Source organism: Tamandua tetradactyla, chromosome 2 (genome assembly GCF_023851605.1).
Source record: "Tamandua tetradactyla isolate mTamTet1 chromosome 2, mTamTet1.pri, whole genome shotgun sequence".
NCBI classification, from domain to species: Eukaryota; Metazoa; Chordata; class Mammalia; order Pilosa; family Myrmecophagidae; genus Tamandua; species Tamandua tetradactyla.
In genome coordinates, this window is record NC_135328.1 from 52,976,941 (window position 1) to 53,000,791 (window position 23,851).

Consider the following 23,851-nt stretch of genomic DNA (forward strand, 5'->3'; position numbering starts at 1 on the left):
GTTGAAACTAGCTTTTTTTAATTTTTTTTAATTTTTTTATTTTTTCATTAACGGAAAGAAAAAGAAATTAACACAACATTTAGAAATCATACCGTTCTACATATGCACTCAGTAATTCTTAACATCATCACATAGATGCATGATCATTGTTTCTTAGTACATTTGCATCGGTTTAGAGGAACTAGCAACACAACAGAAAAAGATATAAAATGTTAATATAAAGAAAAGAAATAAAAGTAGTAATAATAGTAAAAAAAAAACAAAAAAACCCTATAGCTCAGATGCAGCTTCATTCAGTGTTTTAACATGATTACTTTACAATTAGGTATTATTGTGCTGTCCATTTTTGAGTTTTTGTATCTAGTCCTGTTGCACAGTCTGTATCCCTTCAGCTTCAATTACCCATTGTCTTACCCTGTTTCTAACTCCTGCTGAACTCTGTTACCAATGACATATTCCAAGTTTATTCTCGAATGTCCGTTCACATCAGTGGGACCATACAATATTTGTCCTTTAGTTTTTGGCTGGATTCACTCAGCATAATATTCTCTAGGTCCATCCATGTTATTACATGGTTCATAAGTTTATCTTGTCTTAAAGCTGCATAATATTCCATCATATGTATATACCACAGTTTGTTTAGCCACTCTTCTGTTGATGGAGATTTTGGCTGTTTCCATCTCTTTGCAATTGTAAATAACGCTGCTATAAACATTGGTGTGCAAATGTCCGTTTGTGTCTTTGCCCTTAAGTCCTTTGAGTAGATACCCAGCAATGGTATTGCTGGGTCGTATGCAATTCTATATTCAGCTTTTTGAGGAACCGCCAAACTGCCTTCCACAGTGGTTGCACCCTTTGACATTCCCACCAACAGTGGATAAGTGTGCCTCTTTCTCCGCATCCTCTCCAGCACTTGTCATTTTCTGTTTTGTTGATAATGGCCATTCTGGTGGGTGTGAGATGATATCTCATTGTGGTTTTGATTTGCATTTCTCTAATGGCCAGGGACATTGAGCATCTCTTCATGTGCCTCTTGGCCATCCGTATTTCTTCTTCTGGTAGGTGTCTGTTCAAGTCTTTTTCCCATTTTGTAATTGGGTTGGCTGTCTTTTTGTTGTTGAGTTGAACAATCTCTTTATAAATTCTGGATACTAGACCTTTATCTGATATGTCGTTTCCAAATATTGTCTCCCATTGTGTAGGCTGTCTTTCTACTTTCTTGATGAAGTTCTTTGATGCACAAAAGTGTTTAATTTTGAGGAGCTCCCATTTATTTATTTCTTTCTTCAGTGCTCTTGCTTTAGGTTTAAGGTCCATAAAACCGCCTCCAGTTGTAAGATTCGTAAGATATCTCCCTACATTTTCCTCTAACTGTTTTATGGTCTTAGACCTAATGTTTAGATCTTTGATCCATTTTGAGTTAATTTTTGTATAAGGTGTGAGATACGGGTCTTCTTTCATTCTTTTACTTATGGATATCCAGTTCTCTAGGCACCATTTATTGAAGAGACTGTTCTGTCCCAGGTGAGTTGGCTTGACTGCCTTATCAAAGATCAAATGTCCATAGATGAGAGGGTCTATATCTGAGCACTCTATTCGATTCCATTGGTCGATATATCTATCTTTATGCCAATATCATGCTGTTTTGACCACTGTGGCTTCATAATATGCCTTAAAGTCCGGCATCGCTAGACCTCCAGCTTCGTTTTTTTTCCTCAAGATGTTTTTAGCAATTTGGGGCAACCTGCCCTTCCAGATAAATTTGCTTATTGGTTTTTCTAATTCTGAAAAATAAGTTGTTGGGATTTTGATTGGTATTGCATTGAATCTGTAGATGAGTTTAGGTAGGATTGACATCTTAATTATATTTAGTCTTCCAATCCATGAACACGGTATGCCCTTCCATCTATTTAGGTCTTCTGTGATTTCTTTTAGCAGTTTTTTGTAGTTTTCTTTATATAGGTTTTTTGTCTCTTTAGTTAAATTTATTCCTAGGTATTTTATTCTTTTAGTTGCAATTGTAAATGGGATTCGTTTCTTGATTTCCCCCTCAGCTTGTTCATTACTAGTGTATAGAAATGCTACAGATTTTTGAATGTTGATCTTGTAACCTGCTACTTTGCTGTACTCATTTATTAGCTCTAGTAATTTTGTTGTGGATTTTTCCGGGTTTTCGACGTATAGTATCATATCGTCTGCAAACAGTGATAGTTTTACTTCTTCCTTTCCAATTTTGATGCCTTGTATTTCTTTTTCTTGTCTAATTGCTCTGGCTAGAACCTCCAACACAATGTTGAATAATAGTGGTGATAGTGGACATCCTTGTCTTGTTCCTGATCTTAGGGGGAAAGTTTTCAATTTTTCCCCATTGAGGATGATATTAGCTGTGGGTTTTTCATATATTCCCTCTATCATTTTAAGGAAGTTCCCTTGTATTCCTATCTTTTGAAGTGTTTTCAACAGGAAAGGATGTTGAATCTTGTCGAATGCCTTCTCTGCATCAATTGAGATGATCATGTGATTTTTCTGCTTTGATTTGTTGATATGGTGTATTACATTAATTGATTTTCTGATGTTGAACCATCCTTGCATACCTGGGATGAATCCTACTTGGTCATGATGTATAATTCTTTTAATGTGTTGTTGGATACGATTTGCTAGAATTTTATTGAGGATTTTTGTATCTGTATTCATTAGAGAGATTGGTCTGTAGTTTTCTTTTTTTGTAATATCTTTGCCTGGTTTTGGTATGAGGGTGATGTTGGCTTCATAGAATGAATTAGGTAGTTTTCCCTCCACTTCGATTATGTTGAAGAGTTTGAGGAGAGTAGGTACTAATTCTTTCTGGAATGTTTGATAGAATTCACATGTGAATGTGAATTCACATGGTCCTGGACTTTTCTTTTTAGGGAGCTTTTGAATAACTAATTCAATCTCTTTACTTGTGATTGGTTTGTTGAGGTCGTCTATTTCTTCTTGAGTCAAAGTTGGTTGTTCATGTCTTTCCAGGAACCTGTCCATTTCATCTAAATTGTTGTATTTATTAGCGTAAAGTTCTTCATAGTATCCTGTTATTACCTCCTTTATTTCTGTGAGGTCAGTAGTTATGTCTCCTCTTTCATTTCTAATCTTATTTATTTGCATCCTCTCTCTTCTTCTTTTTGTCAATCTTGCTAAGGGCCCATCAATCTTGTTGATTTTCTCATAGAACCAACTTCTGGTCTTATTGATTTTCTCTATTGTTTTCATGTTTTCAATTTCATTTATTTCTGCTCTAATCTTTGTTATTTCTTTCCTTTTGCTTGCTTTGGGATTAGTTTACTGTTCTTTCTCCAGTTCTTCCAAGTGGACAGTTAATTCCTGAATTTTTGCCTTTTCTTCTTTTCTGATAAAGGCATTTAGGGCAATAAATTTCCCTCTTAGCACTGCCTTTGCTGCATCCCATAAGTTTTGATATGTTGTGTTTTCATTTTCATTTGCCTCGAGGTATTTACTAATTTCTCTTGCAATTTCTTCTTTGACCCACTTGTTGTTTAAGAGTGTGTTGTTGAGCCTCCATGTATTTATGAATTTTCTGGCACTCCGCATATTATTGATTTCCAACTTCATTCCTTTATGATCCGAGAAAGTGTTGTGTATGATTTCAATCTTTTTAAATTTGTTAAGACTTGCTTTGTGACCCAGCATATGGTCTGTCTTTGAGAATGATCCATGAGCACTTGAGAAAAAGGTGTATCCTGCTGTTGTGGGATGTAATGTCCTATAAATGTCTGTTAAGTCAAGCTCATTTATAGTAATATTCAGGTTCTCTATTTCTTTATTGATCCTCTGTCTAGATGTTCTGTCCATTGATGAGAGTGGTGAATTGAAGTCTCCAACTATTATGGTATATGTGTCTATTTCCCTTTTCAGTGTTTGCAGTGTATTCCTCACGTATTTTGGGGCATTCTTGTTCGGTGCGTAAATATTTACGATTGTTATGTCTTCTTGCTTAATTGTTCCTTTTAATAGTATATAGTGTCCTTCTTTGTCTCTTTTAACTGTTTTACATTTGAAGTCTAACTTGTTGGATATTAGTATAGCCACTCCTGCTATTTTCTGGTTGTTATTTGCATGAAATATCTTTTCCCAACCTTTCACTTTCAACCTATATTTATCTTTGGGTCTAAGATGTGTTTCCTGTAGACAGCATATAGAAGGATCCTGTTTTTTAATCCATTCTGCCAGTCTATGTCTTTTAATTGGGGAATTCAGTCCATTAACATTTAGAGTTATTACTGTTTGGATAATATTTTCCTCTACCATTTTGCCTTTTGTATTATATATATCATATCTGACGTTCCTTCTTTCTACACTTTTCTCCATGCCTCTCTCTTCTGTCTTTTTGTATCTGACTCTAGTGCTTCCTTTAGTATTTCTTGCAGAGCTGGTCTCTTGGTCACAAATTCTCTTAGTGACTTTTTGTCTGAGAATGTTTTAATTTCTCCCTCATTTTTGAAGGACAATTTTGCTGGATATAGGAGTCTTGGCTGGCAGTTTTTCTCTTTTAGTAACTTAAATATATCATCCCACTTTCTTCTAGCTTCCATGGTTTCTGCTGAGAAATCTACACATAGTCTTATTGTGTTTCCCTTGTATGTGACAGATTGTTTTTCTCTCGCTGCTTTCAAGATCCTCTCTTTCTCTTTGACCTCTGACATTCTAACTAGTAAGTGTCTTGGGGAACGCCTATTTGTGTCTAATCTCTTTAGGGTGCGCTGCACTTCTTGGATCTGTAATTTTAGGTCTTTCATAAGAGTTGGGAAATTTTCAGTGATAATTTCTTCCATTAGTTTTTCTCCTCCTTTTCCCTTCTCTTCTCCTTCTGGGATACCCACTACACGTATATTTGTACGGTTCACATTGTCCTTGAGTTCCCTGATACCTTGTTCAAATTTTTCCATTCTTTTCCGGATAGTTTCTGTTTCTTTTTGGAATTCAGATGTTTCATCCTCCAAATCACTAATTCTATCTTCTGTCTCTTTAAATCTGTCATTGTAGGTATCCATTGTTTTTTCCATCTTTTCTACTTTATCTTTCACTTCCATAAGTTCTGTGATTTGTTTTTTCAGTTTTTCTATTTCTTCTTTATGTTCAGCCCATGTCTTCTTCATGTCCTCCCTCAATTTATCGATTTCGTTTTTGAAGAGGTTTTCCATTTCTGTTCGTATATTCAGCATTAGTTGTTTCAGCTCCTGTATCTCATTTGAACTATTGGTTTCTTCATTTGACTGGGCCATATGTTCAATTTTCTGAGCGTGATCCGTTATCTTCTGCTGTCGTCTGGGCATTTAGTCAGATTTCCCTGGGTGTTCGACCCCACAGGTTGAAAGATTTTTCTGTGCAATCTCTGGGTTCTGTTTTTCTTATCCTGCCCAGTAGGTGGCGCTCGTGGCACACGTTTGTCTACGGGTTCCACCAGTGAAAGTTGCTGTGGGTCCTTTAACTCTGGAAAATTCTCGCCGTAGGGGAGGTTTGGCAGCCGAAGCGTCTTGGAAGAATGCCAGCCGGCCTGGGGTTCCGAATGCGGGGAGGGTCGCCGGCCGCCGCAGCACGGGAGAGCGTCCGGCCGAATTAGCTAGTTGGCCCGGGGCACCAAGCGTGGCGGGAGGGCGCCAGCTGTCGCAGCCCGGGAGAGTGCACTGTTCCCAGCCGGACGGGGGAGTCACGTGTTTGGAAGGGATCCCCCGGTCAGTGTTCTCCGCAGTCTGGGGATTTCCGACCCAACTATCTCAGTTGTTCCGGGGGGCCTTGCGTGGTGGGGGCACCAGCCGCCGCGGCCTAAGGGGACCGCCTGTCCAATTCTACCAGCTGGCCTGGGAAGGTGGAAGGGAGGGACTCCAGTCGCTTGCCGTCCCACCCAGGAAAGCCCGTGCCCCTTGGTGATCTCACCGGAGCTGGTTCTCCCAGATAGTCAGCCGTTCCAGGATGGGGTATGCCGTCCCTTTGATCTCCCTTGTGGCTCCGGGAGCTGCTCTGTATTATCTCCACTCCCCCAGTAGCTGTTCTGAAGGAGGAAAGGTGAGGGCGGCAAGGCTGTCGAGGCTGGTGGCGGAGGAGCCGGTGAAGGCGGGGGAAGAGGGCACCAAGGTGGTTGGAGAGCGGCCGGAGCAGGAGGGGGAAGAGGGGGGAGAAGGAGGGCGGGCGGGTCGGCTGCAGTGGGACGTGGGCGCCGCGCGGCGGGCCGGCGGAGAAAGAGGGGGGAGAAGGAGGGCGGGCGGGTCGGCTGCTGTGGGGCGTGGGCGCCGCGCGGCGGGCCGGCGGAGAAAGAGGGGGGAGAAGGAGGGCGGGCGGGTCGGCTGCTGCGGGGCGTGGGCGCCGGGCGGCGGGCCGGCGGAGAAAGGGAAAACTAGCTTTTTTTTCACTAATCTGTTTTGTAGGTCCTTTTTCATTTCTAAGTAAAAACAAGTGTAATCCATTGCTGTCTTAGCTTTATTTTATTTTGGAATTTTTAAAAAATATATATATCTTTAAAGAAAAATGTGGAAAATATGAAGAAGGAAAAAGAACATCATTTCTCCTTAGTCCCAGTGCAAGAATTTTGGAAATTTACGTTTCCTTCCAGTCCTGTTTCCTAAATCTAGAGAATTTGATTTTTAGAATTCATAGTTATGTTTATAATTTTTTATGCATTTCTGTTCACTTAACTAACATATTTCATGCCTATGTAATATTTCATTAAATGGCATTATTAGGTTTTTAGGGCTGCCAAACCACATTTCCATAAACTGAGTGGCTTGAAACAACAGAAACTTATTACCTCACAGTTATAGAGGCCAGAAGTCCAAAATTAGGTTTGTTGGCATGATCATGCTCTCTCTGAAGGCTCTAGGGAAGATTCCTTCCATGCCTCACCCTAGCTTCTCTTGGGCTCCCAGCAGTCCTTGCTGTTCTTTGGCTTGTAGCTGTAGCATTCCAATCTCTGTCTCATCTTTTCAGGGCCTTCTTCCCTATGTATCTGTGTCTATCTTCCTCTCCTTTTGCAAGGATATCAGTCTTTGGATTTAGGGTCATCCTTGCCCAGAATGACCTCATCTTAACTAATTACATCTACAATGATCCTATTTCCAAATAAGGTCACTTTCTGAGGTTGCAGGTGGACATGAATTTTGGGCAGACAGGGAGGACACTTTTCAACCCATTACAAATGGAAATTGTAATTTACTAAAACGTTTTCCTTAAGAAGAGACATTTCCTCTTTTATGCCATTATAAATGTCGTAAAATATTGGACTTCTTTATCCATAGAACTTTTTTCCGTGTGAGAAACTCTCTTTAGAGTTTCCAAGGATTGGAATTTCTGATACAAAGGCTATGAGTACTTTTGAGAATCTTGAAACACGTTTTCAAATTCCTTTCCAAATGAGCTGTGTTAATTTGTATTCCCATAAGCAAAATGTAGGATTGGTGTCCGCATCACCATGTCCTAGGCACTATTGTTTTTTTCTTTAAAAAAGAAAAAAAGTTATTTTTGTTTTGATATTCATTCTTTCCTTATTACTGAAGCTGTACTTTTCCCTCATAAACTGGTTAACCAATTTATATTTATTTTCTTTTGTTGTTACTTTTGTTTTTATTTATTTTCTTGAGCAGTCACCGGGAACGAACCCAGGTCTCCGGCATGGCAGGCAAGAACTCTGCCTGCTGAGCCACCATGGCCTGCCCACTATTTCCTTTTTTATTAACCATCAAATTCTTTTAGTGATTCATATGAACTCTTTAGGTAATTTATTGTTTATTGTATTGCTTACACATTTTTCCCCTAAGTTTGCTAAAACTTTATCTACACTGAAAGTCATAGGAAATATTAAATTTGTGTGATGGTGTAGTCTTAATGCTTGTGCGCCATCTCCTTCTTGTCCAGGTTCCTTGTGTTCACATAACCAATCCCTGGGCAGAGGATGTTCTTTTCCTTCTCTTTATTCTGAAATTTTCTCCCTTCCTGCAGGGAGCTTGAAATCCTGTCTTCCCCATGAAGAGTATCTTAAATAAAAATAAGGCACAGATGCCCTCTGTTCCATGAAAGAAGCCATTAGCAATCTTAACACTCCTTGCTGTGGAAAAAAAAAAAGTATGCATTATGCTATTTGCTATTAATTTTTCCATGTGTGTAAATAGACCTCTTTATATGGTTTTAAAAAATAATTTTCTGTTTCAAATGTAATTACTTAGAAAATAAGGAAAACCATTCCATGTGACATATCTGGCAGTGACATACACTAGATTATTTAGACTTGAATTACTCTTTTGGTATTAATTATTGTCATTTATTAGATAGTATTTATAATATAACAAGTTCTGATTTGCCACTACCATTGGCTCAAGAATTCTATTTTGAGACCTGAGGAGATGGTAGCCCTTAAGATAGCATATGAGGGCGGGCCACGGTGGCTCAGCAGGCAAGAATGCTTGCCTGCCATGCCAGAGGACCCGGGTTTGATTCCCGGTGCCTGCCCATGTAATTAATAAATAAATAAATAAATAAATAAATAAATAGCCTATGACCTCTTTTGGGGGGGGCTTTGTTTTGATTATTTGATATTAGACTGTAAAGTATATATGAGCCAAAACTTATAATAACATCTTTTAAATGTTTATGTTTCTAGACAGTGAAAAATCTAAAAGAAGTACAGTGGATTCAAAGGTAAGAACTTACTTCTGTGTCCAGCTTTTCTGGACATTATGTATATATGTGTATAAATGTATATGTGTGTATATGTATTCGTATGCATTCACTTACATACATAGATATATACATGCTATGTCTATAGGGGATTGCCATCTGTTTGGGAAGAAAAGGTTGACATACTGAAACAATTTTAAAGCCAAATAAAGTGCCAAGTTGTATAGTACTTATTTGATAGATGGTCAGATAGGCAAGAAAGAAGCTGAGGCATCTGGAGAGCCCTCTGGAAGATGTCACCAGGACTGAGCTTGGAGTTTGGTGGATTTGTTTGGGGAAGAGGAAGAAAAAGCAGGGGATGAATAATATCATAAGCAAAGATCTTAAGGGGATAATGAACATTAACAGGCTGTGCGCTGGCCTATTTGAAATAAATGGTACATATTTGGAAGCAGAGAAAGAGATGTTAGAAAGGGCCAGATAAAAGAGGATCAGAGGGTTTGACAGTGGTATTTTCTAATTATACTAGAAGTGGAAAATTTGGGAAGGTTTTAGTTGGATATATCTTTTGATTTTTCACTGTGGAAGCATCTAAATGGCAATGTTTTGTTTTATTCTTTTAAACAATTTTATTGAGGTATACTGACATGTAACAAACTATAGATACTTGAATGTTTTGTGAATACACTTGTAAAAACATCAACATAGTCAAGATAGTGAACCTATCCATCACCCCCAGAACCTTTTCCTTCTCTTTTGTAAGTACCCTGTCCTCAAATAACCACTGATCTATCCTTATCAAGGATAAAGATGTTACTATTCACTGTTGGTAGGGAAGGAGAATGGTGCAGCCCCTCTGGAGGGCAGTTAGGTTGGCTCCAGAAGAGGCTAGGGGTGAGGCTGCTATATGATCCTACATCCCCATTGCTAGGTGTATATTTGGAGGAGCTGAGAGCGGGAATATAAACTGACCTTTGCTCACCGTTGTTTATGGAGGCAGTGTTCACTGGATGTAGATGGCCTAAAGGTACATCTACTAAGAATACAAGGGGGAACCATGGGGTATATGTATGCAACGGACTACTGAGCAGATATAAGAAGTTGTGAGGCATGCAACTACATGAATGAGCCTTGATAAAGAAATAAAAAGACAAAGGAAAAACCCATACATCCCATATCCCTTACCCTTCCCTTTCATTGACCACTAGTATTGCAGTCTACCCTTTTTTTTCTTTTGCATGGGCAGGCACCAGGAATTGAACCTGGGTCTCTGGCATGGCAGGCGAGAATTCGTAGGTAGGGGTTTTTTTTTAACCCTTATCTCCCACCATTTTTTATTTATTTATTGTCCTTATTTTTTTATTCATCTGTCCATACCATGGATAAAGGGAACATCAACTGCAAGGTTTCATAATCACATGATCACATTTGTAAAAGCTATATAGTTATACAATCATCTTCAAGAATCAAGGCTCCTGGAATATAGTTCACCAGTTTGAGGTACTTCTCACTATTTACTCCAATGTCCCATAAACTAAAAAGGTTACCTGTATATTGCATAAGAATAGCCTCCGGGATAACCTCTCTACTCTGAAATCTCACAGCCACTGAAACTTTATTTTGTCTCATTTCTCTCTTCCCCCTTTTGGTCAAACAGGTTTTCTCAGTCCCATGATGCCCGAGGGGCTGCACCATTCTCCTTCCCTACTAACAATGAATAGTAACATCTTTCTTTCCACATTTTCTCCAGCACTTGTATCTCTCTGCTCATTTTCAAACAGTTTTATTTACACATCATAAAATCCAACCTAAATAAAAAATCAGTTCCCAGTATAATCACATAGCTGTGCCTTCAGCACCACAATCTATATGAGGACATTTCCTTTTCTTCCGCAAAGAATCCCAAACCCACCCACCCCCAAATCCCCCCGTTATTAACATTTAGTTTTGGCGTATTGCCTGTGTTGCATTCAATGGAAGCATATTTCAATGTTGCTTTTAACTATAGATCCTAATTTGCAATGATTGTATCTTTTCCTGTATACCATCCCATTTTCAACATCTTGCAATGTTGACATCCATTTGTTCTCCCTCATGTAAAAACATTCTTCTATTTGTACATTTAATCACCATCATTGTCCACTCTAGGCATCACTAAGCTATACCTTCTCAGTCTTTATCCTTTTATCTTTCCTTCTGGTGTCATACGTGCCCCCAGTCCTTCTTCCTCAACCATACTCACACTCGACTTCATTCATTGTCCTTATATTATTGTGCTACCATCAGATAATATTGTGCTATCCATTTCTGGATCTTTACCATCAGTCCTGTTACATATTCTGTATTCCTTTACCACCATATACCCAATCTCTACCCTCTATCTCCTGTTATCCTGTGTTCTTAACTTTGACTCTCAAAGTTCACTCATTATTGTTAGTTCATATTAGTGAGACCATACAGTATTTGTCCTTTTGTTTCTGACTAAGTTTACTCTGCATAATGTTCTCAGGGTTCATCTACATTATTACATGCTTCATGACATTATTCTGGCTTACAGCTCTGTATGTACATCGTATGTATATATCACAGCTTTAGCCACTTGTTCATTGGTGGCATTTGAGCTGTGTCCATCTTTTAGAAATCATGAATAATGCCATTATGAACATTGGCGTGCAAGTGTCAATTTGGGTCCTTGCCTTCAGTTCCTCTGAATATATACCTAATAAAGGGAGTTGCTGGCAATTCTATATTTAGCTTTCTGAGGAACTGCCCAACTGCCTTCCAGAGCAGTTACATCATTCTGCATTCCTGCCAACAGTGAATATGTATGCCTCTTTCTCCACATCCTTTCCCGTGCTTGTTTTCTGTTTTTTTATATAATGGCCATTCTGCTGGGCGTGAGATACCACCTTTTGGTTTTTTTTTGGCGGGGGGGGCGGGGGTTTAAAAGGTGGAATTTATTAAGTTGCAAGTTTACAGTTCTAAGGTATGAAAATGTCCCAATTAAAGCAAGTCTATAAAAATATCCAAATTAAGGCACCAGCTAGAGGTTACCTTCACTCAGGAAAGGCCGATGAAGTTCAGGGTTTCTCTCTCAACTGGAAAGGCACATGGTGAACATAATGCCTTCTCATATGATAGCTTTCCAAGCCTCTTGCTTCATGAAGCTCTCTTGGGGGTGTATTCCTTCTTCATCTTTAAAGGTCTCTGGTTGCATGGGCTCTGGCTCTTATCATTCTCAAAAAGGACTTTCTCCAAAATGCTTCCTCTTTTAAAGGATTCCAGTAAACTAATCAAGAACTACATGGAATGGGTGGAGTCACATCTCCCTCTATTCAAAAATTAACACCAACAATTGGGCAAATCACTTCTTCTTGGATATAATCTAATCAAGCTTTCAACATACAGTTCTGAAAAGGGATTTAAAGAAATGGTTGTTCCCACAAGATTGATTAGGATTAAAAATGTGGCTTTTCTAGGGTGCATAAATCCTATCAAACTGGCACAATATCCAAATAAAAAAAGTCGTTCACCCTCATTAGTGATCAAATTAAAATCACAGTGAGATGCTTCAACACTCCACTCACCAGAATGGCTAAAATAAAAAAGACAGACAATACAGGGAAGCCAAGTAGATTCTCATATGGACAGTTTGGAAGCCCCCTTAGCATTTCTGAAGTTAACAAGGCATGCCTTTTGATTTGCATCTCCCTAATAGCCAGTGAAGTTGAGTGTCTTTTCATATGCCTTTTTTAGCCACTTGTATTTCCTGTTCTGGAAAGTGTCTTTTCATGTCTTTTGCCCCCTTTTTTAAATGGGTTGTTTGTTTTTTGTTCTTGACAAATAGTAATGTTTTGGTCATTTGCGAATTAAGAATGGAGTTCAAGTGATGTGTCAGAGTGTGATCTAGGTCAGCTTCCTTAATTTACAAGTACTCACTGATGCTTTTAGAGTAGAGAAGCACTCCAGCAACAAAATTGGAGGGGAGGGGAAGAGGGCTTGAAGAGGCAGAAGAGACAACTGAATAAAGGAAATATGTGAACAATAATAACTGTACTTTGCGAAAGATAGCGCACATATCTTGGTAAAGATAATGAATTTTCAAAGAGGTTTTGCAAGTTGCCAAATTCCAGGTATAAGAAGAAGCCTTTTTAATGTTTATTTTAATTAGCATACTTTATCTGCCAGTGTCATCCTAATAAGGTTGTTATATCTTTTTAGGCAATGGGAGAAAAATCCTTTTCTGTTCATAATAATGATGGGGCAGTTTCATTTCAGGTATGTATTCTCCTTGAATAAAGCTTCATAGAGTGTAACTCTATCATGTAAAAGAGTGAATTTTTTAAGGAAATTTGAACTTAGGAGTAATAATTTAGGCACACTGTTAGTCGCTTGAATACAGTAGATCTCTCTATAATAAATACAGAAGATGGATATTATTATTTCCAGTATTAAATTTTAAGTCACTGAGAGTGAATAATTTCATGAATGCCATGACAAGACCCAATCCCAACTCAGTTTTTCCTTGCTATCCCTGTGACTCTTCTGTCTGTAACACCACGCCACCTCCATTCAGAATGTACCATGGCAGTCAGAATTGTAGAATTCTACACCTGGAAGGACCTTTGGTGATCATTTAGGGTGAAGTCATAATTTTAGAGATGTATTAATTGAAACTCAGTGGCTTTTAGTGACCTGCCCAACTTTTCTTAGTTATTAATTGCATGAAATGTTTTATGGCAGCATCACAGCATATATAGGGGGATAAAACATTTGATTGGGTCTCAGAAACCACTTACCTGATAGATGACCTTGGACAACTCCTGAGTCTCAGTATTTAATCATCTAAAAATAAAAAACAATGATACCTAGCCCATATAACTGTTATATTATTTTTTTATGTGTGTGAAAGTGCTTTGTAAAGCACTATACAATACAAATTGTTTTGTATTAATTTGTAAAAATCATTACCCTTTTTCTAACCAGTTTTCATTAATTGATGTGTAGTGTACTTACAGTGAAATCCACAGGTCTTCAGTATACCATTCCATCAGTTTTGACAGATGCATGTACCGGTGTAACCTACTCTCTAGGAAGATAGAGAATTTATTTATATCATTTCAGAAAGTAACCCCACAACCACTGTTCTGATTACTTTCACCACAGATTGTTTTTTTTAACAAGTAATGTCTTTATTTCACATTTGTTTGTTTGCTTATCTGTTTTTTTTTTTTTTACATATGCAATCAGTAATTCTTAACATCATCACATAGATGCATGATCATCATTTCTTAGTACATTTGCATCGGTTTAGAGGAACTAGCAACACAACCGAAAAAGATATAGAATGTTAATATAGAGAAAAGAAATAAAAGTAGTAATAATAGTAAAAAAAAAAACAAAAAAACCCTATAGCTCAGATGCAGCTTCATTCAGTGTTTTAACATGATTACTTTACAATTAGGTATTATTGTGCTGTCCATTTTTGAGTTTTTGTATCTAGTCCTGTTGCACAGTCTGTATCCCTTCAGCTCCAATTACCCATTATCTTACCCTGTTTCTAACTCCTGCTGGACTCTGTTACCAATGACATATTTCAAGTTTATTCTCGAATGTCCGTTCACATCAGTGGGACCATACAGTATTTGTCCTTTAGTTTTTGGCTGGACTCACTCAGCATAATATTCTCTAGGTCCATCCATGTTATTACATGCTTCATAAGTTTATCTTGTCTTAAAGCTGCATAATATTCCATTGTATGTATATACCACAGTTTGTTTAGCCATTCTTCTGTTGATGGACATTTTGGCTGTTTCCATCTCTTTGCAATTGTAAATAACGCTGCTATAAACATTGGTGTGCAAATGTCTGTTTGTGTCTTTGCCCTTAAGTCCTTTGAGTAGATACCTAGCAATGGTATTGCTGGTCGTATGGCAATTCTATATTCAGCTTTTTGAGGAACCGCCAAACTGCCTTCCACAGTGGTTGCACCCTTTGACATTCCCACCAACAGTGGATAAGTGTGCCTCTTTCTCCGCATCCTCTCCAGCACTTGTCATTTTCTGTTTTGTTGATAATGGCCATTCTGGTGGGTGTGAGATGATATCTCATTGTGGTTTTGATTTGCATTCCTCTAATGGCCAGGGACATTGAGCATCTCTTCATGTGCCTCTTGGCCATCCGTATTTCCTCTTCTGGTAGGTGTCTGTTCAAGTCTTTTTCCCATTTTGTAATTGGGTCAGCTGTCTTTTTGTTGTTGAGTTGAACAATCTCTTTATAAATTCTGGACACTAGACCTTTATCTGATATGTCATTTCCAAATATTGTCTCCCATTGTGTAGGCTGTCTTTCTACTTTCTTGATGAAGTTCTTTGATGCACAAAAGTGTTTAATTTTGAGGAGCTCCCATTTATTTATTTCTTTCTTCAGTGCTCTTGCTTTAGGTTTAAGGCCCATAAAACCGCCTCCAGTTGTAAGATTCATAAGATATCTCCCTACATTTTCCTCTAACTGTTTTAAGGTCCTAGACCTTATACCACAGATTGTTTTGACTAACAATTTTTAAAGTGTTTTTTAAGTTTACAAAACATTTTCATATCACCATTGGTATTAATAGCTAGAATTTATTGAGTGCTTGCAGGGTGCTCATCTACTCAGAATCCTCCAGTTTCCCATGGTAAACCCCAAGTCCTTTCACTGGTTTTCTAGGCCCTGGGTAGTCTGTTATCTTTCTGATCTCGTCTCCTAATATTCTTCCCCTTACTCACTCTGATCAAGCCACACAGGTCATCTGTTCTTCAAAAAGATCAGGCTCTAGACTTGGCTCTAGTTGTACCTGTTAACAGGAATCTCTTCCTTCATGATTTTCATGACTAATTTCTTACCTCCTCTAAGTCTTTCCTCAAATGTCACCTTCTAAGTGAAGTTTCCCCTGATGACCCTATTTTAAAAGCAGCCAACTCCCACTTGCTTTCACCTTGCTCTGTATTTTTCTGGAACATTTACCCATTCTAACAGCCTGTACACTGTACTTACTTGTTAGGTTTATTGTTTCTTCTTCTAGAAGTTAATCATAAGAGCAGGGATTTTTATCAGTATTTTTACTAATGAACTTGAAACTCCTTGACTTGGACCTAGCCCATAATAGACCTTCAATCAGTAGTTATGGGGAAAAATGAACAAATGCAAGTCATTGTGCTAAGGACTTATATGTATATTATCTCAGTTTCTCTTCCCCCAAATTCTATAGAAGTAGGTACTGTTATTATCCGCTTTTACAGATGAGGAAACTGATACTCAGAGAGGTTAAAGTTGAGTAACTTATCTTTACTACTTCCTGAGAAAACACAAAGGTACTTTTTCTCTTCCTTCCTTCACTTTAAAATCTTGTTAATAAAATACATTTATTAGCTTTTTTTTAAATTTTACTTACAAAAGGAAAGTGTTATAGAATAACAAATCTATCCTATAGCATTTGTCCATTACTATTGCTTTGTGTCGAGATGAGTGTTGAGGGTGAAAATGGCATATGTGATGATTAAGAAGAGCATTGGCTGAAAGAGCCAGTGCATAGGGTTCTTGTAATGCATAAAACAGGCAGTTCATGGACAGTTTGCTTTTTCTCTGACTTTCTCCAGTCCATGTAAAGAAGTCAGTAGGTGACTCTTAATTGTTCACCCAGTTTTGAACTATGCAGTTAGTCTCTGCTTTGCTGCTTCATCCAGGCCATAGGGATGATAATTAATCTGCCCGAAGGAAGGAAAGGGACTGTCAGGCCTCATTACAACTCTGAAATTTGCATTTTTATTTGATTTTGTTGTCTTTCTTTTAAGGGTCAGGTGCCTGCTCTAAACAACTATGGTTATTCTCTTGATTTGTGTATGTGTGTTCAAAAAAATTATTGTCCTAAAATATATATAAAATAAAATTAGTCATTTTAACCATTTTTCAGTGTACAGTTTATTGGCATTAATATTGTACACACAGTGTTTTGTTACCCATAACCACTATCTATTTCCAAAACTTTTTTATTACCTCGAACAGAAACTGTACCCATTAAGCAGTAATTTCCTTTCTCCATTTTTACCAGCCCCTAGTAACCATAATCTAATTGCCTATTACTAGATATTGTACATAAGTAAAATCATACGTTTGTCCTATTGTATCTGGCTTGCTTCACTTAGCAAAGTGTTTTCAAGGTTTATTCATGAAGTAGCATGTATCAGAGCTTCATTCCTTTTATGGCTGAGAAATATTCCATTGTATGATTATACTCCTTTTTGCTTATTCATTCATTTGTTGATGAATATTTGGGTTTTTTCCATTTCTAAGCAATTGTGAATAATGGTGCTTTGAACATTGGTATACAAGGAGTAGAATTACTGGCTCATAAGGTAACTCTGTGTTCAACCATTTGAGGAACTGCCAGACTGTTTTCCACAGCGGCTGTTCCATTTTGCATTCCACCTATGAGCAATGCACAAGGGTTCCGATTTCTATTTTTTTTCCTAACTTTTTTTTTACATCCTCACAAGTACTTTTTATTTTCCATTTTTTGATAATAGCCATCCTAGATGGTTTGAAGTGGTATCTCATTGTAGATTTTTGGTTTTTTTCATTTCCTTTTCAAAATTTGTCTTTTTTTTAATTCAGAGAATTTATAGGTTTATATTGAAAAATCATGCAGAAAATACAGATTTTTCCCATATAATGCTCCCCCTCCACAGTTTTCCCTATTATCATTGTGGTTTTTTTTAAACTTTTATTAATAAAACCAATCAACATATATTATGAACATTCTTCTTTTTTCATCACATAGTTGTATATTCATCATCATGATCATTTCTTAGAACATTTGCATCAATTCAGAAAAAGAACTAAAAAGAAAACAGAAAAAAATTCATACATACCATACCCCTTACCCCTCCCTTTCATTGATCACTAGCATTTCAGTCTACTAAGTTTATTTTAACATTTGTTCCCCCTGTTATTTATTTATATATGTTTTACTCATCTGTCCATAAGGTAGATAAAGGAAGCATCAGACACAAGATTTTCACATACAGTCACACTGAGAAAGCTTTATCATTATGCAGTCATCTTCAAGAAACATGACTACTGGAACACAACTCTGCATTTTCAGGCGATTCCCTCCAGCCTCTCTGTTATGATTTAACTAAAAAGGTGATATCTATTTAAGGTGATATCTATTTAATGCATAAGAATAACCTCCAGGATAATCTCTTGACTCTGTTTGGAATCTCTCAGACATTGACCCTTTATTTTGTCTCATTTCTCTCTTCCCCCTTTTAGTGGAGAAGGTTTTCTCAATCCCTTGATGCTGAGTCCCAGCTCATTCTAAGATTTCTGTCCCACATTGCCAGGAAGATCCACACCCCTGGGAGTCATGTCCCATGTAGAGAGGAGGAGGGCAGTGAGTTTGTTTGTCAAGTTGGCTGAGAGAGAGGCCACATCTGAGCAGCAAAAGAGGTTCTCTTGGGGATGACTCTTAGGCCTAATTTTAAATAGGCTTAACCTGTCCTTTGCGAGGTTAAGTTTCATATGAACAAACCCCAAGATTGGGGGCTCAGCCTATTGCTTTGGTTGTCCCCACTGCTTGAGAGAATATCAAAAATTCTCCACTTGGGGAAGTTGAATTTTCCCCCTTTTTCACCATTCCTCCAAGGGGACTTTGCAAATACTTTTTTATTAACTATTCAAATCCTTCTGGGATTTATCGAGGCATCACTCAGACAAACCTACAAAATCTCATGTCCTACTCAAGGTTCCATGTAATATGGTGTTCAGTTAAGCTGTTCACATAAGTTTTATTAGGAAATGTACTAGTTGAAATACAAATTTTGTACCAAATAAACGTTTTTTGCTTTAGTCTCACACATAAGTTGAAGTTTTAAAATATTAATTACCATCTGTTTTCAACACTTTGCATTATTGACATCCCTTTGTTGTTCCTCATGCAGAAACATTTTTAAATTTGTACATTTAGTCACTATCATTATACACTCTAGATTATACCATCTCAGTCTTTATTGTCTATCTTTCCTTCTGATTTCATTTGTGCCCCCAGGCCTCCTCCCTCTATCATTCTCACATTCAGCTTCATTCAGTGTTCTAACATTATTGTATTACAGTTAGGTAGTATTGTGCTATCCATTTCTGATTTTTTACACTCAGTCCCATTGCATAATCTGTATCCCTTCACTTCCAATTACCCAATATCTACCCTATTTCTATCTCCTGATGGTCTCGGTTACCAACTGAAATTCTTCAAGTTCATTCGCTAATGTCAGTTCATATCAGTGAGTCCAAACAGTGTTTGTCCTTTTTGTTTCTGGCTAATCTCACTCAGCATAATGTCCTTAAGGTCCATCCATGTTGTTACATACTTCATAAATTTACTCTGTCTTATAGCTGCATAATATTCCATCGTATGTATATACCACAGCTTGTTTGGCCACGTCTGTTGATGAACATTTGGACTTTTTCCATCTCTTGGCAATTGTAAACAATGCTGCTATAAACATTGGTGTGCAAATGTCCATTTGTGTCTTTGCCCTCATGTCCTCTGAGTAGCTACCTAGCAATGGTATTGCCGGGTCATATGGCAATTGTATACTTAGCTTCCTGAGGAACTGCCAAACTGCCTTCTACATCAGTTGTACCATTTGACATTCCCACCAACAGTGGGTAAGTGTGCCTCTTTCTCCACATCCTCTCCAGTACTTGTTGTTTTCTATTTTATTGATAATGGCCATTCTGGTGGGTGTGAGATGATATCTCATTGTGGTTTTGATTTGCTTTTCCCTAATAGCCAGGGAAGTTGAGCATCCTTTTGGCCATTTGTATTTCCTCTTCTGAGAAGTGTCTGTTCAAGTCTTTTGCCCATTTTGTAATTGGGTTGTCTGTCTTTTTGTTGTTGAGTTGAACCTATTTATATATTCTGGATACACTGTCTCCCGTTGTGTAGGCTGCCTTTTTACTTTCTTGACAAACTTCTTTGATGCACAAAAGTGTTTTATTTTGAGGAGTTTCCATTTTGTTCTTTCTTCAATGCTCATGCTTTGGGTGTAAGGTCTAGGAGACCACCTCCTATTATAAGATTTATAAGATACTTCCCTACATTTTCTTCTAACAGTTTTATGGTCTTAGATCTAATTTTTAGGTCTTTGATCCATTTTGAATTAATTTTTGTATAGGGTGTGAGATATGGGTCCTCTTTCATTCTTTTGCATGTGGATATCCAGTTCTCTAGGCACCATTTATTGAAGAGACTGCTCTGTTCCAGGTGAGGTGGCTTGACTGCCTTATCAAAGGTCAGTTGTCCATAGATGAGAGGATCTGTATCTAAACACTGTATTCAGTTCCATTGATCAGTATATCTATCTTTATACTGTTTTGACCACTGTAGCTTTGTATTTACCTTAAAGTCAGGTAGCATGAGACCTCCGACTTCATTTTTCTTTCTCAGGATACTTTTAGCTATTTGGGGCACCCTACTCTTCCAGATAAATTTGGTTAATAGTTTTTCTATTTCTGAAAAGTAAGTTGTTGGGATTTTAATTGGTATTGCATTGAATCTGGAAATCAATTATGTAGAATTGACATCTTAACTATATTTAGTCTCCCAATCCATGAACACAGGATGCCCTTCCATTTATTTAGGTCTTCTGTGATTTCTTTTAACAATTTCTTATAGTTTTCTCTGTATAGGTCTTTTGTCTCTTTAGTTAAATTTATTCCTAAATATTTTATTCTTTTGATTGCAGTTATAAATGGAATTTTTTTCATGATTTCCTCCTCAGATTGTTCATTACTAGTGTATAGAAAGACTATAGATTTTTGAGTATTGATAATGTGACCTGCCACTTTGCTGTACTCATTTATTAGCTCTAGTAGTTTTACTGTGGATTTTTTGGGGTTTTTGACATATAGTATCATATCATCTGCAGACAGTGAGAGTTTCACTTCTTCCTTTCCAATTTTGATGCCTTACATTTCTTTTCCTTTTCTAATTGCTCTGGCTAGAACTTCTCACACAATGTTGAATAACAGTGATGATAGTGGACATCCTTGTCTTGTTCCTGATCTTAGGGGGAATGTTTTCAGTTTTTCCCTATTGAGAATGATGTTAGCTATGGTTTTCGTATGTTCCCTTTATCATATTGAGGAAGTCCCCTTCTATTCCTATCCTTTGAAGTGTTTTCAACAGGAAAGGATGTTGAATTTTGTCAAATGTCTTTTCTGCATCAATCGAGATGATCATGTGGTTTTTCTGGTTTGATTTGTTGATATGGTGTATTATATTAATTGATTTTCTTATGTTGAACCATCTTTGCATACCTGGGATGAATCCTACTTGGTCATGGTGTATAATTCTTTTAAAATGCCATTGAATTGAATTTGCAAGAATTTTGTTGAGGATTTTTGCATTTATATTCGTAAGAGAGATTGGTTTGTAGTTTTCTTTTTTTGTGATATCTTTGTCAGACTTTTCTACGAGGGTGATGTTGGCTTTGTAGAATGAATGAGGTAGCTTTCCCTCCTCTTCAATTTTTTTTGAAGTATTTGAGCAGGATTGGTATTAATTCTTTCTTGAATGTTTGGTAGAATTTACATGTGAAGCCATCTGATCCTGCACTTTTCGTTTGGGGAGCTTCTTAATGACTGATTCAGTTTCTTTGCTTGTGATTGGTTTGTTGAGGTCGTCTCTTTCTTCTCGAGTCAATGTTGGTTGTTCATGCCTTTCTAGGAAGGTGTCCATTTCATCTACATTGTCGAGTTTATTAGCATAAAGTTGCTCATAGTATCCTGTCATTACTTCCTTTATTTCTATGGAGTCAGTGGTTATATCTCCTCTTCCATTCCTAATTTTATTTGCATCCTCTCCTTCTTTTTGTTAACCTTCCTAAGGGTCCATCCATCTTAGTTTTGATTTTGTCATAGAATCAACTTCTGGTTTTGTTGATTTTCTCGATTGCTTTCATATTCTCAATTTCATTTATTTCTGCTCTAATCTTCATTATTTCTTTCCTTTTGCTTGCTTTGGGGTTAGTTTGCTGTTCTTTCTCCAGTTCTTCCAAATGAACAGTTAATTCCCTAATTTTTGCGCTTTCTTCTTTTTTGATATAGGCATTTAGGGCAATAAATTTCCCTCTTAGCACTGTCTTTGCTGCATCCCATAAATTTTGATATGTTGTGTTTTTATTTTCATTCGCCTCGAGATATTTACTGATTTCTCTTGTAATTTCTTCCTTGGCCCAACTGGTTGTTTAAGAGTGTGTTATTGAGCCTCCACATATTTGTGAATTTTCTGGCGCTCTGCCTATTATTGATTTCCAACTTCATTCCTTTATGATCTGAGAAAGTGTTGTGTATGATTTCAATCTTTTGAAATTTATTGAGACTTGCTTTGTGACCCAGCATATGGTCTATTCTTGAGAATGATCCATGAGCACTTGAGAAAAAGGTGTATCCTGCTGTTGTGGGGTGTAAAGTTCTATAAATATCTGTTAAGTCTAGCTCATTTATTGCATTATTCAAATTCTCTGTTTCCTTATTGATCCTCTGTCTAGATGTTCTGTCCATTGGTGAGAGTGGGGAATTGAAGTCTTTTTAACTATTATGGTAAATGTGTCTATTTCTCTTTTCAGTGTTTGCCACATGTATTTTGGAGCATTCTGGCTCAAAGCATAAGTATTTATGATTGTTATGTCTTCTTGTTGAATTGTTCCTTTTATTAATACATAGTGTCCTTCTTTGTCTCTTTTAACTGTTTTACATTTGAAGTCTAATTTGTTGGGTATTAGTATAGTTACTCCTGCTCTTTTCTGATTGTTGTTTGCATGAAGTATCTTTTCTCAACCTTTCACTTTCAACCTATGTTTATCTTTGGATCTAACATGCGTTTCCTGTAGACAGCATATAGATGGGTCCTGTTTTTTAATCCATTCTGCCAGTCCATGTCTTTTGATTGGGGAGTTTAATCCATTAACATTTAGTGTTATTACTGTAAGGGCAGTACTTTCTTCTCCCATTTTGCCTTTTGGATTTTACATGTCATATCTAATTTTTCTTCTCTTTACCCTTACCAGTAGTCTTCATTTCTACATTCTTCTCCACACCTTTCTCTCCTGTCTTTTCCTATCTGTCTGTAGTGCTCCCTTTAGTAGTTCTTGCAGAGCCAGTCTCTTGGTCACAGATTCTCTCAGTGATTGTTTTGCCTGAAAATCTTTTAATTTCCCCCTCATTTTTGAAGGACAGTTTTGCTGGGTATAGAATTCTTGGTTGGCAGTTTTTCTCTTTTAGTAATTTAAATATATCATCCCACTGTCTTCTCGCCTCCATGGTTTCTGCTGAAAAATCTACATATAATCTTGTTGGGCTTCCCTTGTATGTGATAGGTTGCTTTTCTCTTGCTGCTTTCAAGATTCTCTCTTTCTCTTTGACATCTGACATTCTGATTAGTAAGTGTTTTTGTGTAGGTCTATTTGGATCTGTTCTGAGGTTCACTGCACTTCTTGGATCTGTAATTTGAAGTCTTTCATAAGAGTTGGGAAATTTTCAGTGATAATTTCCTTCATTAGTTTTTCTCTTCTTTTCTTGTGGGACACCCACAACACGTATATTTGTGCACTTTATGTTGTCATTCAATTCCCTGAGTCCCTGCTCATATTTTTCCATTCTTTTCCCTTTGCTTGTTAGATTTCAGATGTCCGTCCTCCTATACACTAATCCTATCTTCTGCCTCTTGAAATCTGACATTGTAGGTTTCCATTGTTTTTTCATCTCTTCTTCTGTGCCTTTCATTCCCATGAGCTCTGTGATTTGCTTTTTCAGACTTTCTGTTTCTTCTTTTTGTTCATTTCTTGCCTTCTTAATATCCTCCTTCAATTCATTGATTTGATTTTTGATAGGTTTTCCTTGTCTTTTTGAACACTGTGAATTAACTGTTTCAACTCCTGTATCTCATTTGAATTGTTGATTTGTTCCTTTGACTTGGCCACATCTTCAATTTTCCTAGTATGATTCGTTATTCTTTGCTCGTGTCTAGACATTTAATTACCTTAATTAGTTTATTCTGGAGATTTTCACTTTTTTTACCTAAGATTTTCTTGCTGGATGACTTTGTGGTCTAACTGTTTTTTTGACATTCAGTTCAGCTTATTCTGGA

The 23,851-nt window shown here is 37.3% G+C and overlaps 1 protein-coding gene across 2 annotated transcripts in view; it reads left to right on the plus strand.

Moving 5' to 3' along the window:
• GPR107 (G protein-coupled receptor 107) overlaps nucleotides 1-23,851 on the plus strand; it is a 141,523-nt gene that overhangs the window by 42,327 nt on the left and 75,345 nt on the right. For both annotated transcript variants that reach the window (XM_077147116.1, XM_077147117.1), the window contains exons 6-7: nucleotides 8,645-8,682; nucleotides 12,883-12,939. In XM_077147116.1, coding sequence (XP_077003231.1) covers nucleotides 8,645-8,682; nucleotides 12,883-12,939 — 95 coding nt within the window. The remainder of the gene's footprint in view (nucleotides 1-8,644; nucleotides 8,683-12,882; nucleotides 12,940-23,851) is intronic.